Raw genomic sequence first — 20483 nt, forward strand, 5'->3', positions numbered from 1 at the left:
CTTGAGTTTTCATCGAAGGGTGTGCTCTCGGCGGCCTGACAAATGTGTGGGGCAAAATGGCTCAATAGCGCCCCCTACATTATTTCCCCGGCTCTACGTTTGACGTACAGGTGTGAAATTCGGTACATACATGTAATGACACAATACCTACAAAAAAGTCTCTTGGAGCATAGCCCTAAACACAACAGGAAGTCAGCTATTTTGAATTTCCTCTCAGATTTTGTGTAGCTTTTGCCATTTCCAGACGTTGTACTTTAACGAACTCCTCCTACAGTTTTGATCTGATCCTCTTCAAATTTGGTGAGTGTAATCTTAAGGCCTTTGCGACATTACATTGCGAAGATCTTGAGTTTTCGTCGAAGGGTGTGCTCTCGGCGGCCTGACAAATGTACACCCAATTTCAGCCTTTTGGTGATTTGTGCATGAATATGTCATATACCGTAAAACTTTAAATAGTAGCCCGGGCTTTTATTTACCCAAATCGTCGAACTGCACCGGCTTGTATTTGAGACAGGCGTCTATATGAGACAGGCCTTTATAATTTAGTGTTGAGATGTCGTTCATTGAGTGTATAGGCCTGTCTCTAATCTCTAAAAATCTCCAAATGCTCCACGTGAAACTGCGGTCTTCCGACCTTTTACTATCGCGTCAATTGATTTTGATTAATATGCGCGAGGGAGAGAGAGCAAGACAGTGCTCGTGTTGTTTGAAGACGTGAGAGTGCGCGCGCGCGGTCGGGGCGCTCTCTCTCTCTCTCTCTCTCTCTCTCTCTCTGCTCATAACGCGCCCTGTCAAGCGCAGCAGTCATTCTATTCTACATCACTCATCGATCAAAAAAAGGCTTTGGAGGGACAAAAATGTGCTTTGGCGGCCGCCAAAAAGCGGGCGATCTGGCGGTTTTAGAGGATTAAATACAACCCGAAACTAAAAAACAGACCCGGCCTCTATTTGAGACCGGCCTTTATTTACCCAAACCTGCAGCCACACCAGGCGTGTAAAAGAGACAGGCGTCTATTTGGGACTCGGCTATTATTTGAAGTTTTACGGTAGTTCAATATTGCTTGCAGTTCCAATGTTGCTAGGCAACCACAGACAGCCTGCAGTAACTCAGGCATACAATGTCCGATCTGCCCCAAACTTCACATGTTTGATAAGAGTCCTGTCCTGAACACATAACCATGCTCATATTTGGTTATAGCAATAGCGCCACCTGCTGGTAGCAGGAAGTGTGCAAATACAAATCCTTTGACATAGTCCTCCTATATTTATTATCATTACATACTGCCCGAAATTTACATCTGATATGGGTTTCAGAACTGGGTGGGGCAAATGGGCAAAAAGTTGGACAAACAAATATTTCGACTAATTGCCCCTGGCGCTACGTTTCACGTACGTGGACCAAATTCGGTACATACATGTAATAACCCAATACCTACTAAAAAGTATCTTGGAGCATAGCCCTAAACACAACTGGAAGTCTGCCATTTTGTTCCTCTCTGATTTTTGTGCAGTTTTTGCCATTTTCAGGCTTCGTACTTTAACAAACTCCTCCTACAGTTTTTATATGATCCTCTTCAAATTTGTCCTGTCCTGAACACATGACCATGCTCATATTCGGTTATAGTAATAGCGCCACCTGCTGGTAGCAGGAAGTGTGCTAAAAATAAATGACTTTGACTTAGTCCTCCGGCTTAAACATGCTCGAAAACTCATGAAACTTTGCACACGCTTCAGGAGTGGTGAAAATTTACGTGTGATGTGGGTTTCAGAATTGGGTGGGGCAAATTACTTTAACATATTTCCCCTATATTTACATACTGCCCACCGTGCTCTGTTTTCCTAAAACCGCCGGGTGGCGGCGGTACGGGTGTGAGGGCCCCTTTCATCGCTGCTTGCAGCTTTAATTCTTTTTTTTTTTCATATTAGTATTTGTTGTTTTTCAGACCAGCTGCTATAGAAGAAAACACTGAAATCCGAGTGGTTTGATCTCATATCACCTCTATTATAGAGATTTTTGAATCAGGCCTATTGAGCGGTGGTCGACAGTTAGGAAAATGTTAGCGATGCGTATCCATTTCAGGTGTCTAATTTGTGCTGCCTTTGAGTCATTCATGTAAAAATCTGTTTATTTAATTGTGTTTTTTAGTAAAGCTGTAAGTCACTTGTCCTAGTTGTCCTTGCATACAATATTTTCACCAACTTCTAATTTCCTTAAATCTTTAGATCTTTCTTTACAATAGACAGGTTCATGGGAAATACCCTAGGTTTTAAATAAACCACAATTATCAATATAAAACATATCCTCTAATACTCACAGGTTGCTTTATTGCTGCAAATAACTATATCTGTAACTTTTTGATTGAACTTTGCTCACTGTAAATTGTGTTGGGCTTCTTCTAATCTCATGTTCAATGTAACTCCTAGAGTGCTGTACAGTGACGACAGGCAAGAGGATAAAGCTTGCTGAGGAGGATATAGCCAAAGCTTTTAAAGGTAAACTGGGAAGTCAACAGAATTCTAATGCATTTCTATGCAAATTATTATACTTATATTGAAACATGGATACAAAAATGTTAATCATTGGTTAATTTTATATTAATTCTTCTTCCCTTTCAAAGATCCTCTGATAAAGCAGTCTTTCAAATACTACAAGCCCCAGTTGCAGAAAATGAGTCGAACTCAGAGAAGTGATCGTCTACTTGAAGATGAAGATGTGACATTCAAACACTTCTGTTTCTTTGGTTCAGCCATTTGTAGGCCTAAGTTTGTAAATAATGCATTATTCACTTCTGCACATTATTTTTCTGAAACTTTTTTTTTTTTTTTTTTAGAAAATTGCATTGTGATGCTTATTTAGTGATGTAAAATTCATAGTGTACTTTTCAGTAATACATGTATAACTGAAATGTTCTACAAAAAAATGATAAATATAGCTCTGCCATAGCATTTCACTGATCTTTTTAATTTACTTTAATTTCTTTTTTTACTCTTATGTAATTTACACAAGATACTATATTAAAGTTTTCTTGATTTTCAAAGTCTGTGCATGTCTTAATGTTTATATTTAATTATTTTTGCACTTTTAATATACCATTTTAAATACTGAATAAAACAGCTTTATAATAAGCTATTAGTGTAATGCTAATACACTTTTAATGCTATTTAAATGTTCTTGAAGTACATTAAAATTATGCTTCACATATATTATAACTAGTTTAAGACATATGAAAGTATATTTTTAATGAACTGCAAAGAAATACACTTAAATGTACTGGAAGTGGTTCCATTTTAGCATAATTTAGTATATTAAAATATAGTACAAATATGTTTCGAAAACACTCATAATGAAATTGTAATGTACTTGTAACACAAATAAAGTACACTTTAAGCATGAAAATACGCATGTACTTAAAGTGTACTAAGTATACTTGAAATTGTCTCAATTTAGCATCAAAAAGTACACTAAATACACTTAAAGTTATACTTTAGTATAATTTAATTATAACTAAAATACACTTAGTACAAAAAAATTTATCCAAAAAGCACACTTCAAGTTAACTAATCATTAACACACTTGACAATTAAAAGTATACTGACAATTAGTCTGGCTGCAAGTATACTTAGCATACTTTTTTTTTCACTAGGGTACCTATCTATCTATCTATCTATCTATCTATCTATCTATCTATCTATCTATCTATCTATCTATCTATCTATCTATCTATCTATCTATCTATCTATCAAATTGAATAATAATAATTGATAATTAATTCATTAATTTAATGCAAAAGAGCATGAACATTCTGCAAAATATCTCCTTTTGTATAATGAATGAAAGGATGAATTTACATTTTTATTTCTGAATTTATGAATCGATAATTAATTTCTTCATTTTAAGGGAAAAAAAAAGCAGCATGAACAATCTCTCCTCTACTGTTCCAATGAAGAAAGCAATATAAGACAAATTAGAGTTTGAACAACATGAGGGTGAGTAAATAATTGCAGGATTTTCATTTTCGGGGCGAACTAAGCATTCTACACATCAAATAAACATTTTGTGTCTATTTGATGTTCAAATGTTCATCTATTCTCCACGCAGTGAAATATTGAAGTGCTGGCGCAATGGCATCATCGGAAAATGAAGCGAAGCCCTAATGACTGTGTGAGTGCCAGCAAACTCTGAATGTTATTTTCGAGATCTAAATTAGATGATTTCAAGCCAGTTCTCCTCGCTGAGATTTCTCCACTTGCCACATCCGATCCACAGGAACCAGTCATCATGCATATCAAACACACAGCATCAAGAGGAACACTCCCATCAAAATATCTCTATGCTACTTCTGCTGTTAGCACACCAATTAAATCTTCCGTTTCTAGGTCGGGATTTGTGGGGGGAACATGCGTTTTTGTCATTAAGTGTATAATATTCAATTCTATAGTCTAAAGACGGAGTTCAACAGAGCTGAAAGAGTAGCGTGAAAGCATGTACAATCGCAGTGACTTCAGTGACTCTAATAAAATGGGTGTTGATGCGCCCGCTAGCTTTCCATGTATAATTTATTCAAAATTTGCATTGCTGTTTTGTTTTTCATGCAAGCTAAAAGGACCAATGTGAAGTTTAGGCATTGGAATTACTGATGTAGAAAACAGAAATAAATGAATTCAGGAACGCAGATATACATTCATCTAGCCACACTATACAACAAGTATTTAAAGGTAGAGTAGGCAATTTTGGAGAGGCTAGCATTAGCAAGCTAGCTTTAAGAGCTCTTCAAAGCCACACTTCCTTAAAGACACATGAACGACACATCAGATTCTGCGAAGCGTCACGAGAGACTATTAAAAATTAGTTAAATTACCTCGTGTCTCAAAGCTTGACTTGTCAAACAGTGTTTTTTTTTTCTTCTGGACCTCGGCAATTGACTTCTCCGCAATGTCGTCTGCCATTTTAAATGCGCGAGCCCTTAAATTAGTATGGATTCTGATTGGCTGTCGGTGTTTTATCGTTCAACAGCTGGAAAAACATCATTCCGAAAGTGACCCCAATGATGTCGTTTCTCTATATCATTATCGTTAGTTGTGGTGTGAACTCTGCTATTCTTTAATATTGAGAACGATGTTTAGAACTATATCATTATGGTTATCTTTATCGTCCTTAGTGTGAACAAGCCGTAAGTTTAAACTTACTTCCACTGAAAATATATATTTTTATGTTTTGATATTTAGACCACTTCTATTATTGATTGACTATTCAACCAAAATAGCAAAAAAAAAAAATAATAATAAAAAAACTGACTACCCTACCTTTAAAAAAGTAAATTTATTTGACTTATTATTTTACAACAAGACACAAAATAAGTAAATAAATAACTTTTTTTTATTACATAAACCTTCCTAATTCCTATTGTAAATAACAAAGTAGCTAAATAAATATTTTAAATGTATTTAATTGTACTTATTTATTTTAGAACTACAATTAATTGAACGAATTAATGAATAAATAAATAAAAAATAAACTTTGCCAATTGCTATAATTGCTATATAAAAAAACCTTGATCATTCTAAATATTGTAAATAACTAACTTGCTTAATTTTTTTTAAATGTATCTTATTTTTCTTATTTTTAAAATCAATATTTGATTGATTGAATTAATTAATGTTTAGTTTTTATGTAAGGTTTTACAGCACATAAACCATTTTTTTAAATAAAAATAAATCAATATTTATATTTACATTAAAATAAAATTGATTTGAACCTATTTATTTTTTACAACACACAATTCAAGACAAAAAACTTGCCAATTCATTTTGTAAATAAAGAAATTCTATTATTATATCATATTATATTAAACCTTGCTAATCAGTCCTTTATGCAAGAGAGCATATTTGAGTAATTTGACACAGACATGAATTTCTGATCTGGCATGTATGTGCGCATAAATGAACGTGACAACACGTCCCAGCACATGCTCCACGTGTTCACACTGACGTGCGTTCGGCCCGAGGGAACGGCTCTGCCCAGAACAGCCAATCACGGCGCTGGAAGGCGCTTCCCCGACGGAGACGCTATTGTCCTCTGGCAGCAGTGACAAGTATTCATTAAACTCTTCTATAACATCAGCAGCGCTATTATTCCCCACTGAAACGACTCTCTGCAGCGATTGTTTAAACCCTATTGTGTAGCGATCGCGAGCTCATGCCGCACACGGTAATAACACACTCCGCGTCTCGAGTGTGTGAAGGCTCATAAGGTTTCCAGGTTCCCGTATGATCCTATACATAATGAAACATGTTTAGAGAGTGGATCTGAGTTAAAGAAACACACACGTGCTTCTGATCGTGAAATGAACTGCTGGGGATCGGTGGAAAAATGCAATTAACAAGTTCAAATATTGAAGGCACCTTCGAAGCTGGATAATTAATCTGCGTTTGAGTAGAGACAAGTGAAGCGGCCGCCATGCATTTCAATCAATCACCAAAAGAACATGAATATTTTGTGAGATAATGGCAGATAGTGACCTATTTTGAAACTAAGAATTGGTAGTGTTTTGATGTGAGTTTGGAAACAGAGTCCAGGACGTTCCTGCAACACCGAAATCATCGACAGATCAGAGAAAGCTACGAACATGGACATCCATAATTGAATTAAATTTATTTGAATATATAAAAATAAAGGTGTATACTGTTATAAGCATAACTTGATGTGAATATTTATGAAAAAACATAATCTAGAAACAGCAAATGCCACAAGTTAGCCACAAATCATCTGTAAAGTTCTTGCAACTAACAAAAAAAAAAACAGTTGCTACAGTACGTTTCTCTTTTCAGGCTTGACCAGGCATGATTTAATTCTGGACCGAACTTGTGGCCCACTCCAGGGTCAGACAGCTTTTGAGAGGGAGGCAGAGGCACCATTAGCAGCCTGTCAAAACCATGAGGAGAGAGAGAGAGAGAGAGAGAGAGAGAGAGAGAGAGAGAGAGAGAGAGAGAGAGAGAGAGAGAGAGAGAGAGAGAGAGAGAGAGAGAGAGAGAGAGAGAGAGAGAGAGAGAGAGAGAGAGAGAGAGAGAGAGAGACAGCTCTGTGGGTGCTGTGTGAAGAATCATTTGGCCAGCTTTCCTCGACTGTTGCCATTTATATAACAGGACGCATTTTGGTGTGTTTTTCAAGATTTGAAATCTCTGTGTAGTTAGTGAGACTTATAATCTGTGATATAATTAATCATTTTAATAATTACAGGGATGAGTTAGCAATTAAAACATCATGTCACAGTCCTTAAAGAACCGTTTAGTTATCTAAAAGAAAAAACAATCAGGCTGAAAAAGAAAATCTGTTTTTATCACTACCTTATTTTTCAGATAAATATAAATACATAAATGCATCTAAATGTCCTAAAACAAGAGAAGCCAAAGGACCTTATGAAATTAAAGCTAGTTATCAGTGAATGTATCTTTGATTTTATGAAAATATAAAACAGACCACTTTGACTGAATTGACAACTAACTAAAACTAAAAATTCAACTAATTTATGTGGCACAATAATATATTTTTTTTCTGGAAATAAATAAATAAATAAAACCTATATTTGATATTTTTACAGCGTAAAGAACAGAACATTTATTCTGATATGAATGACCGAACAAACAAACACTATTTTGACATTTAGCATAAAGAACAAAATTAAGAAAATAAACTGTAAATGTATTATGAGTGTTACTTCGACTTATTAAAGTTTTGAAATGAGACATTTTTCACTATAAATATCACAATAAAACATCTTGGCTCAAGAATATGCATAATGCAAGAAATTTTTACAAAATTGGTCGTTTTTTTTTCTGTTGGAAACGTAAGATTATTATTGAGTGATCAACCGGTTTCATAAATAATTAAACAAATTAGGTAAACTGCATTCACATACAATAACACAGATATTATAATTAGGGCTGTGAAACGATTAATCGCGATTAATCACATCTAAAATAAAAGTTTGTGTTTAGATAATATATGTGTGTGTACTGTGTATAATTATATTGTTTAAATATAAATACACACACATGCATGTATATAGAAAAATGTGTTGTTTTTTTATATCAAATATTTATATTTATATATAACATAAATATATATATAGTATATACATGCAAAAATTAAATATATCCATGCATGTGTGTGTATTTATATATTTATACAAAATAATTATACACAGTACACACACACACACATATATTTTCTAAACACAAACATTTATTTTGGATGCGATTAATCGCGATTAATCGTTTCACAGCCCTATGTACATTAAACATTTACAGCAAAAAAAGTATAAATAATTAAATATAGAAAAAAGTCCTGAATTCAAACAATATATTAGGCTATGTAACAAGGTTTTCCGAGAAGAACTGAATAAGAAATTTAATGAGAAAATTTTAAATTGTTTTTTATTTTATTTAAATAGGCGGAGCAAGTTATGAAATGTATGGGGGAGGGGGGGTTATTATCCAAATAAAATTTTTTATTTGGATAAGACCATGTGCGTCAACAAAGTAAACAGAGTCCATTTGGAAAATGAAATAGAAACGGTCAATACGAAGCATGTTTAACCTCAAAAAGCACTGCATTGATTGGGTTTTGTTAGGGATGCACACCTTCTGTCGTAAAGATCAGCAGTGTGAGAAAGAATGATAAAAAGCAAAAGCTTAACTCACTCAAAAAGAAAAAAACCTGCTGTCTAGACTAGGCCAAAAGCTCTCAGAGGGAATAAGGGATGAGAACGACGGAAAAGAAAATGGTTCTGCCTCCTCAGCGTGGGGTCTCTCCCTCGGGACGAACACGAGCAACGTCCCAGCGCTTTCTGCAGATCAAGGCTCCGAAATCACACACACACACACAGCCATGCTAACCCGTGGTGTTTTCAGGGATGATGACGCAACATGACTCTTTAAGGCTGAGTATTACTGTGCGGGTCTGACCATCCTAATTAACGGTTTTCTTTCGGCTTTCAAAAGAATAAAAGAGTAAAACGTGACCTTATTGAACCGCCGCTTCGAGCAGAAACATCGTTTCAAAGCGATCTTTCTTAGTGGCCTACAAACGCGTCTCTAATTTAATTAACGAGGTGCATGAATTACTTTTTAAACACTCCCATCGGAGAAATTGTTCTGTGGCCTTATCTCTCTTAAGGTTGGCACGACGAAACTGCGTAGGAAAAACAAAACATAAGAGGACAGAATCTCCTCATCGAGTGTCAGTTCATTATAGTCACTGAAACCGGACTTCCCCCAAGGGTGTTTCCAGCTCATTCGCTGGGAATCGATCCCTCTTCCTGTTTCTGACAAGCGCTTTTTTTTTTTTTTTTGCCGACTTATATCGAGTTCTTTAAGTTTTGCTCACTTGTCAGAAAAGTTAAAGGAGCCCGAGCCTCAAAAAGCCGCATGACTTGCGAGTAAACGAGGCTCACTGGAGAAACGGGCCTGTGTGTGGAGATTTCAGCTGAATTATTGTGTAACTGTTTCTTGCACATTTTCGTCACATTTCAATAGAACATACATGCAACATAAATATACATTATCCTTATGAAAATACCGTAGATGGCTTGAAGAACACAGATCAACCATATACTGTCGCGATGGTGAGTTAATTCTCTTCATGTTTAATCAGTCAAAATGACTTTAAAAGGCCCTCTGAAATCAAGTTGAAGTTTTTTAGCTTTCAGTTAGGGCTGGGCGATATGGCTGAAAACTGTATCACGATATCAGTGTTTCATATCGGTCGATATCGATAATTATTGATTTTTTTATGACCCATTTAAAATAAGGACCAGGAGAAAAAATATATTACATTTATACATTTTTATTTTAAACTTAACCTTCCTCTGATTACAATCCCAATAAGTTTTATTAATAAAGGCATAGAACCAGTTTATTTATAGTGCACTGATAATAGTTTTATATAATTGGTTTATTAATTAAACTAATAAAAAGATAGATATGAGATATGTTTGGTAATTGTACCTGAATGAATTTAAAATTAATTTGCTATATTTCAGATCAATATATTTGTTTTCCTTAATTTTAATTAACCCATAACTTTATTCTCATCAGAATTATAAATAATTGATTTCCGTGTAAAATAATACTACCAACACATTTCATTTTCTTTTTTAATCAATGTGTAACTTAAAAATAAACATATAGTGCTCTGTTTTGAGGACAAGAAATGAAAACCAATGCGATATGACGAATGTCCAAAAGATGGAACACACAGACTGTTTTAAAAAGGGGTTGGATAAATGTTTTGCTTTTAAAACGGTGTGTGACAGTTGTAGGTTACAGTTTGACAAGAAATACAGTGTGACAAAAGCACAATGTTGTGTTTTATTGCGAGTATAGGCCTACACAAATATAAGTAAACACTTTGCAGACTGAATGATGTCCTGTATTAACAAAATGACGGGAGAATGTTTTTATGTCTCCACTGTTCGATCGCGCCCGCGTGTCTCTCTCTCTCTCTCGTGCGCGCGATCGCACACACACACACACACACACGTCACACACACACACTCCAGCATTGCAATCTTGACATCGCAGCCTGTTTATGATGCTGTGTTCACATCAAACGCGAATAGAGCGAATTATCCAATAATGTTTCGCAATTCTAGCCTGCATGGCATGCAGATGAAGGGCACTCATTTTCTGCTTATCAATCGCCGGTTACTGAAGAGGAACCCAGCAGCACGAGACAACGATTCTGCAACATGAGTCTGGATATGGCGCAACCAAACTGACACGTTACATGATTGCCTGTTAGCGTGCCACTCCCTACTTTGCTAGGTTACCAGAGAGTGAGTCCCTTTGTTAATGCAACCAAACTTGCTTCGCAACCTGTGGTTTCTTCCAACGAAGAAAAAAATATCGAACGTTTTATCGAACACATTTTTTATTGATATCGATCACGTGTCTATCGCGATACATATCGTTATCGTTTTATCGCCCAGCCCTACTTTCAGTACAAATATATTAGCTTTAAGGTTATGGATAAGCTGGTGTGTTCCAAAACAAAATTTGCATTTAGGAGATGTAAGCATTCAAAACTTACAATCTCTCACTACCGCTAAAATAAGATCACGGATTTTTACGAGTCACCTCGGACTTCAGCTTCTCATCACATCTTCTGTCCAATCAAATGCTCTCTAGAATCTAAAGCTCCGCCCCCCATGCTATAAACACCACCTGGCCAAAGCGACCGTTGAAGCGTCACGGAGCATTATGTGTTGGAGGTGTGTGTTCGGTTGCTCAAACGCTCGAGTTTTATTCCGTTTTCCAACTGTACGTTGGTTAAGAACGAAAAATATTCACACCTCTACTATTGAATGGAACGTATCATCAGCACTCGGATTCGCTTCATGTTCCTGTCGAGTACGACTTGCAGTCTGTGAGGTAAACTAAACGCTATTGGCTATTTGAAAAGGGGGAGGAGCCATTAAATATGTCCCACCTTAGCTTCCTGTTTCAGTGGAAATTACGTCAATGCATCAAACAAAGCTGCGCGTTCCAAAGCACTTCAGTGGACCTTTAAGTTACGGCGATAGCTGGATGTCTTTGTCCATATTAGGGATTTCCTGGATCGTCATAAGTTTTATTAATCCTATGAGTCTCACCTGCAGAGTTTCTGCGAGAGGGCGCCCTCCGGTGTTGAGTATGAATGAAAACTAAACTGCTAAATGCGCTCTGTAATGGTCACATCGCCATATTTTCGGTAAAAATAGAAAAAAAAAAACCCTGCTTTCTAAAGATATTTGAAGTAAACGTATGATAATCCATAAGTTTTTATCCAAATAAAAACACTTTTGGACTAAAAGCCCAGAGGGATGTAAATATAAGAAAACACAGAAAGGCGGCAGCATGTTAACAGGTTAATGTAACATTTCCCGTTTCAGGACTAACAAAATTTGCTCGCAAGTTTACTAAGTCAGAAAAGCCAACAAACAATATTCTGCCCCAGTAATCATAATTTGTGTGTAAATTAATACAAGTTTATGGTGTTTTACAACCACTAGTGTTCCTTTCAGCTGGAAACTGCAGTGAATCTTACGTATAGGTACAATTTTGGAGAACAAATATGAATGTACAAGCACATTTTTCCAACAAAAATCTTGCAATCTTAAAATCTGTCTGGCTGAGAAGTTCACCTTGGACAGAGAGAGTTAGTTAGGCCGTCCTCTACCTTGAAAATGCTACGACTTGAGATGTCTCAGAGCATAGCTGAAGTGAAGAGATCTTTTGCATGAATACTTCATCAAGGTCTCTTGTCCTTATCTCGTCTTTCCGCGCTTTCACAGACAGACATTTTGAACGAGTGTGTACAGAGAAAGTGGCCAATGTAGGCGGTATTTGCGCGAGCTTTCATCTCTTAGACATCGATACTTTAAAAACGATGGCTTGCTTTATAGCTCATGTGCTGATTTTCACTGTTCCTTGTGAATAATTTCAAATGTAAGCTTCTTCAATGTAAAAACGTTTGAGTGGTGGAAAGATACTACCATTGAATTCATAAGCAAACTTGTAATGACATATTCCCGACCTGATTTGCTTGCCCTCTCTCAGGTCATACAGAGAGAAGAAGATGTCCGTGTCCTCGCCGATGGTGTTGTACGTGAAGCTCTTAAGGTTGACAAAGAGATGGTGCGGCACGGGCATTCGACATGACTCCCCGTGTCTTTGTCTGCTGCCGTCCTGGAAGCACAGAGCGAACAACGCATTTACATTTTGCTGTACATTGTTGCTGTACATTGCTGTACATTGTTGCTTTTGGCTTGCTTAGTTGGGGATATTTAATATTCAACAATATTATTGAACTGTGTTGTACTACTTTCATGTTATCACTGTGAAGCTGCTTTGATGCAATCTGTATTGTGAAAAGCGCTATATAAATAAATGTGACTTGACTTGACTTGTTTGGATTTAAATAATGCTTAACCTCTTAAGGCCCAAGCTGATTTTTTACATGCATTTTTTTATTCTCTTTGCTATTTGGGCTTATTGGAACCTAATTAGAATAAAAACTAAGAATCATCTTTTGATATGATGTACTTTTAGAGAAAAATGATGTCCACATATGTGGACTCATGGTCCGAATTTCCATAAAACACAATAAAGTCACCTTTGTGTAATAGAATGAAAAACCCTTTATTTCTGCCTTGAACACAGCAGTTTTTTTCCTGACTGTTTTTTAATGTATTAATAACACATACACACATATTTTTTAACATGTTTTGACTATCAGAGAGTAAAAACAACATGGAAACATTGCAATATTTAAAAATGTATACGATGGTTAATAGGGAGCCAATGCAATGTTGACATAACCGGGCAATATGGTCATACTTCCTGGTTCTGGTAAGAACTCTAGTGGCTGCGTTTTGAACCAGCTGAGGTTTGTTTATTAAGCGTGCAGGGCAACCACCCAGTAGAGCATTACAATGATCTAGCCTTGATGTAATGAACTAACTGTTCCACATTTTTCATTGAAAGCACATGACGTAATTTAGATTTTTTTGTTTTAAAGTTGGTAATTGCTAGTCATCCAGTTTTTATATCAGCAATGCATTAGGTTTTTTTGTATTGGCAAGTTTCGTCGGGGCGTGAAGAAATATACAGCTGAGTATCATCAGCATAACAGTGAAAACTAATGCCATGCTTCCTAATGATATCTCCCAAGGGGAGCATGTATAGAGTGAACAGCAACGGTCCTAGTACTGAGCCTTCTGCCTTGTGGTACACCATACTGAACTTGTGATCAATAAGACATCTCTAAGGGATCATCGTTATCAGACACATCCAAATCTGTGTTATCTCCATCAATTAACCCAAAGTAGCTCCAATGCTCTTTGCACAGAAAAACGCTCTGGAAATAAAAACATGATAAAATCAAATACAAATAAATTTAATTTATGTAGGTTTGCATTATTTATTTGTTATTTATTCCAATGGGATAATATACAAGCTAATTTACATGTGCACATTTTTACTAGCATATTACATTTTTACTAACATTTTCAACCCAACTAATTTAACTATGTACGTATGTATTTAGTGATTTAATTGTTATTTATGTCATTGGGACCATGTGCACCTTTTTAGCTGCATCAGAGCTAGCTTTTTTCCCATTTTATGTTTGTGCATGTTTACTAGCATATTAGCTGTTTCGAGGAGCTTCAGTCCATAAGTACACATACGTGTACTTCATGTTTAGCGACCTACAAAGTTGGTAGTTTTGCACTTTTTTTTCAAATTTGCATGTCATGACAAATATACAAGGCTTTTATAAATATCTAAATCAGAATAAGCCATGAAATATGACAGAACTTCTTAATAATTCATTACATTTATATAGCGCTTTTCTAGGCACTCAAAGCGCTTCACATAGAAGGGGGGATCTCCTCAACCACCACCAATGTGCAGCATCCACTTGGATGATGCGACGGCAGCCATATTGCGCCAGAACGCCCACCACACACCAGCTTACTGGTGGAGAGGAGACAGAGTGATAAAGCCAATTAGTGTATATGAGGATGATTAGGAGGCCATGATGGACAGAGGCCACTGGGCAAATTTGGCCAGGATGCCGGGGTTACACCCCTACTCTTTCGAAAGACATCCTGGGATTTTTAATGACCACAGAGAGTCAGGGCCTCGGTTTAACGTCTCATCCGAAGGACGGTGCTCTTTGACAGTATAGTGTCCCCATCACTATACTGGGGCGTTAGGACCCACACAGACCACAGGGAGAGCACCCCCTACTGGCCTCACTAACACCTCTTCCAGCAGCAACCTGGTTTTTTCTCAGAAGGTCTCCCATCCAGGTACTAACCAGGCTCAGCCCCGCTTAGCTTCAGTGGGCAACCAGTCTTGGGCTACAGGGTGATATGGCTGCTGGCAACCCAACTAATTTAACTGGTCGACGTTTGTGTATGGAGCTACCACTTGAATCTTTCCTTGTGTTTGCCGCCATTTTGAATTTTGACCATAGTGTGTTATAAATTTCTGACACTACCAGATGGCAGTATAAGTACCCCCATACGTGTCCATAACACCACCAATTCAGCAGTGAACACAATTGTGGACATAAGAGCAAAAATGTGCTGTCCACGTATGTGGCCACTAAGCCCTAGGAGGAGTCTATGATCGGATCATTATTGCAGTGATTATTATGTTTCCATGTGTTCGGCAACAGTTCTTCTAACTTAGATTGATGGAGTGTGTAGCTTTTCATTTCTTAATCAACCATGGGTAACACTTTAGATTACTGTTCCTTCAAATAATGAATAACTACACAGGAACTAATGAGTAACGCATTATTAATATACTAGTAACTACTATTAACTAACAAGAAACTCTGATTAACACATTTAGTAAGTAATAGTGTTCAGTTGAATGTGGTAGTTCACTATTAGCTAATCAGTTACTACAATTTTTCATACTACTATATACAGGTTCATGATTAACATGAATAATGCATAATTTATAGTAAAAGGTAACTCGTAATGACTCAAGTGTTACTACATCCTTCTAAAGGAACTACTAATTATTTGGATCAGTATCTGAAGTGAAAAACATGATAACTACCTAATATTGACTGAAGTCATTGTCAGCTTTTGAGATTTTTGTAATATTTTACAATATTTGGTAACACTTTAGTCATTACTAGTGTGTTCACATGATCATCACTTTAGAAAACTGATCCAAATATCTAGTAGTTCCTTTAGAAAGATGTAGTAACACTTGAGTCATTACTAATGGGTTACCATTATGCATTATTAATATTAATCATGAACCTGTATATAGTAGTTATTAGTAGTCCTCAGTAAGGTATGAAAAATAATAGTTACTGATTAGTTAATAGTGAACTACCACATTTGACTGAAAACTATTACTTACTAATTCGTTAATCAGAGTTTCTTGTTAGTTAATAGTAGTTACTATTATGTTAATAGTGTGATACTCATTTGTTCCTGTGTAGTTATTCATTAATGAAGGAACCGTATTCTAAAGTGTTACCCAACCATGTATGAAGACACATCATGGCCATATTCCAGGATGACAATGTCCAGATTCATCAGGCTCAAACTGTGAAGGAATGGTTGGGAGGGAGAATGAAGAATCATTTTCACATATGAATTATGTCCTCAGAGTCCAAAGCTGAAACTCATTGAAAGTCTTTGTAATGTGCTGGAGGAGACTTTACAGAGTGCTGGACTCTTGCATTGTCAATTCAAGATCTTGACCAAACATTGATGCACCTCTTGATGGAAATACATGTTGTGATGTTATTTCCATCAAGAGGTGCATTAGTTAGGGTTACAAGAACTGTTCCCAAACATATAACATGCTAGAAACATAATAATAACCGCAACAATGATCCAATAATATACACATTTGCCTATTAAAATCCAAACAGAGTCTGTTTTGGGGGCCTGGCAGTGTATAATATAATGTAGGGGTGGAACGGTACATGTATTCGTATTGAACCGAAACGGTACGGGCGTCACGGTTCGGTGCACGAATTTACACGGAGAATACAAGGTATAAAAATAAATAAAATTCGCATGCAATTTAAATAATTTAATGCGGAACTACAGTTAGATACGCGGGTTCTTTAGGGATACATAATCTGTACCATCGGCTTAGCTCTGAACGCGCATTCACTTCAAACGTTGGCTTTATACGCGCGTCCTATTCGCTTTGGACTAGCGTCGAACTAGACACGAATTTGACGCTCTATTCGCGTTTGGTGTGACCACATAACTGGCGGGCGCGATCGAACTCTGTGTGTGTGTGTGTGAGAGAGAGAGAGAGAGAGAGAGAGAGAGAGAGAGAGAGAGAGAGAGAGAGAGAGAGAGAGAGAGAGAGAGAGAGAGAGAGAAGAGAGAGAGTGTGAGAGAGAGAGAGGCGCGGGCGCGATCGAACTGTGTGTGTGTGTGTGAGAGAGAGAGAGAGTGTGAGAGTGTGAGAGAGAGAGAGAGAGAGAGAGAGAGAGAGAGAGAGAGAGAGAGAGAGAGAGAGAGAGAGAGAGAGAGAGAGAGAGAGAGAGAGAGAGGCGCGGGCGCGATCAAACTGTGTGTGTGTGTGTGTGAGAGAGAGAGAGAGAGAGTGTGAGAGAGAGAGAGAGAGGCGCGGGCGCGATCGAACAGTGGAAACATAAAAAACATACTCCGTCATTTTGTTCATACAGATCATTAAACCTGCAAAGTATTTACTTATATTTGTGTACACTCGCAATAAAACACAACATTGTGCTTTTGTCACACTACTGTAAACTCTTGTCAAACTGTAACCTACAACTGTCAAAATCACACACAAACTGTTTTAAAAGCAAAACATATTTATCCAACTCCATTTCAAAACAGTCTGTGGGTCCCATCATCTTTTGGACATTCGTCATATTGCATTGGTTTTCATTTCTTGTCCTCGGAGCACTAATCTTACACATTCTACATTGATTAAAAAAGAAAATCGAATGTTTTTAATGGTAGTATTATTTTATACAGAAATCAATTTTTTATAATTCAGATGAGAATAATGTTACATTGTTAATTAATAATGTTAATTAAAATTAAGGAAAACAAATATATTGATCTGAAATATAGCAAATTAATTTTAAATTAATTCAGGTACAATTACCAAACATATCGCAAGGTCTTTTTGTCTTTTTATTAATTTAATTAATAAACTAATTATATAAAACTATTGTCAGTGCACTACAAATAAACTGGTTTTATGCCTTTAATAATAAAACTTATTTAAAAAATACAATGCCTTCTGCATTTTTGTTTTGCTTTTCCCTCCATTGTACCGAAATCGTACCGAACCGTGATGTCTGAACTGAGGTATGAACCGAACCGTGACTTCTGTGTACCGTTCCACCCCTAATATAATGTAATTCAATATAATAAATTATTATATATTTCAAAAACAATATTGAGCCACGGAAGCATCTAAATTGAACAGAAAAACAACAACATGCATATTAGTGCGTATTAGCAGAGTGTTGCAAACCTGTGGCCTGTTTTACTGACCTACATTTGAACTAGTGCTTTACACATGACTGTAAAGGGTCTTTTAGCATGACCAAAACGAGGTGTTTAGCTCCACAAAACATTTCATGTCACATTTTAGCCCATGGTGAAGCATGACCTACAAAAAGTCCTGCCCATGTTAACAACTCTAAGCATTTCTGACAAGCCCTGGGATGGTGCTGAGGATGACAAATATACCTGGGATGTGCTTTGCTGGACGCTGTGTCTGCTGGACAGGTGCTGTCAGCCGAGAGAAAGAGAGAAAGACAACTTAAATCCAGACAATATTTACAGTATATACTGTACAAAGCATGCTGACTGCAGTTAGACATATTGACTGTACCTGCATAACAGGAACTGACATCATTAAAACAAAAACAAAAACTGTCTATTATAATGAATGTGACTCAAACTGAAACATAATGTGCAAACTAAGTATATACTGTGCACTTGCTTGTACTGAAACCTCTTAAATAATCTTCAAACATAAAACAATGTCCCATTAAAATGATTATTTAGGAGTTGCTTTGAGATTGACGTATCAAAGGGAACAAAATGTCATCTTTCATCTGCAATTGAGTAAACAAGACACTTGCATAAGGATTTGAACATTTTCCCCCACAAGACTGTATAGATGTACAGAGCAATATCTACATATAGATTAATCATATTCACGGAGGCATCATCAGCACAAACCCAAAAACACATGCTCATAATCACATGGTGAAACGCACACATACACACATCTTGCCCGGGAGCCTGCGTGACTTATGAGTCTGTATTTCTTAGCTTGCATCTTTCTCTCCAGTGCTTTTGACAGCGTTTCGAATAAATTACCCAGCATTCAACACAACCCCCCACTGGCTAATGCATGGTGGGAATAAAGGTATGCAAAACATGCTAGCGCAAGGAGATTAAATAGATCGTGCCTTCCTGTTAAAAAGACAAAGTGCTATGTTGTTCTTGGTGGAGTGATATTGCTATGTGGTTGCTAAGTTGTCGCTAAACACTTTTTCTGTCCAGTTGCTAGGGTGTTTTAGGTGGTTGCTATGGAACTGCTCAGGTGTTCTTGGAAGAGTGACATAACTATGTTGCCAAGGTGTTCTCAGTGGTTGTCAGAACGTTGCTGTCCAGTTGCTAGGGCATCCTGGGTGGTTTCTAAGCCATTGCTTTGTTGTTCTGATGTTGCTATGCGGGTATCACTTTGCTTTACAGTTGCTAGGATGTTCTGGGTTGTTGGCATGATGCCACTATGCTGTTGCTAAGGTGTTCTGAGTGATTGTAATCGCATTGCTAAACAGTTTCTCAAGCATTGCTATGTGGTTCCTAGGCTGCTTAGGGTGGTCGCTATGGTGTTGCCAGGGGGTAGCTATAGTGTTCTGATTGGTTGTATGAAGTTGCAAGTAAAGTGTTTCTACATGATTCCTATGGTGTTCTGGGCGGTTACTAAGTATTAGTCAAGTGGTTGTTAATGTTTTTTCTGTTCAGTTGCCAAGGTTCATACGGTGTTACTCGGTTGTATCTAGGGTGCTCTGGTTGGTTGCGTGATGTTGTTGCTAAAGGGTTGCTAGATAATCGCTAGGCTGTTTTGGCCAATTGCTTTGCCGTGATTGCTAGGTTACTTTGCATGGTTGCTAAGATATTGCTAGGTGGTAGTCCAGTGTTCCAAATGGTTGCTAGGGCATTGCAAGGTGTAAATGAAGTATTCAGAGCAGTTGCTAGGTATGGAAGCTTGTTTCTGCCAAGCAATAAAACAATTTAAAAGATAATTGCGACTTTTAATCTCATAATTCTCAGATTTGTGAGATATAAACTCGCAGTTGAAAGTTATAAAGTCCCAATTCTGATGAAAAAAAGACTGACTTTTTCTGACTTTATATCTCGCAATTCTGACTTTATAACTTGCAATTGTGACTTCATATCTTGAAATTCTGACTTTATAACTCACAGTTGCGACTTAATATCTGGCAATTGCTCAAGTTTATATCACACAATTCTGACTTCATATCTCGCAATTGCTACTTTATATCACGCAATTCTGACTTCATAATTCGCAATTGCTACTTTATATCACGCAATTCTGACTTTATATCTCGCAATTGCTACTTTATATCACGCAATTCTGAGTTCATATCTCGCAATTGCTACTTTATGTCTCGCAATTCTGACTTCATATCTCGCAATTGCTACTTTATATCACGCAATTCTGACTTCATATCTCGCAATTGCTACTTTATATCTCGCAATTCTGACTTCATATCTCGCAATTGCTACTTTATATCACGCAATTCTGACTTCATATCTCGCAATTGCTACTTTATATCTCGCAATTCTGACTTCATATTTTGTAATTGCTACTTTATGTCTCGCAATTCTGACTTCATATCTCGCAATTGCTACTTTATATCACGCATT

At 36.8% G+C, this 20483-nt stretch overlaps 1 protein-coding gene across 13 annotated transcripts in view; it reads right to left on the minus strand.

The window, feature by feature from the left end:
• The window catches only part of dock3 (dedicator of cytokinesis 3), a 229095-nt gene that overhangs the window by 62585 nt on the left and 146027 nt on the right, over nt 1-20483 (minus strand). For all 13 annotated transcript variants that reach the window (XR_008807959.1, XM_056260587.1, XM_056260585.1 and 10 more), the window contains 2 exons: nt 18267-18308; nt 12575-12726 (listed from right to left, as the gene is read on the minus strand). Coding sequence is in view for 12 of the 13 variants with exons in the window: in XM_056260587.1 (XP_056116562.1) it covers nt 12575-12726; nt 18267-18308 (194 nt within the window). In the remaining variant the exon portion in view is untranslated. The remainder of the gene's footprint in view (nt 1-12574; nt 12727-18266; nt 18309-20483) is intronic.

The sequence above is a fragment of the Rhinichthys klamathensis genome, unplaced genomic scaffold, assembly GCF_029890125.1.
Source record: "Rhinichthys klamathensis goyatoka isolate OS25496 unplaced genomic scaffold, OSU_Roscu_1.1 h1tg000009l_1, whole genome shotgun sequence".
Lineage (NCBI taxonomy): Eukaryota > Metazoa > Chordata > Actinopteri > Cypriniformes > Leuciscidae > Rhinichthys > Rhinichthys klamathensis.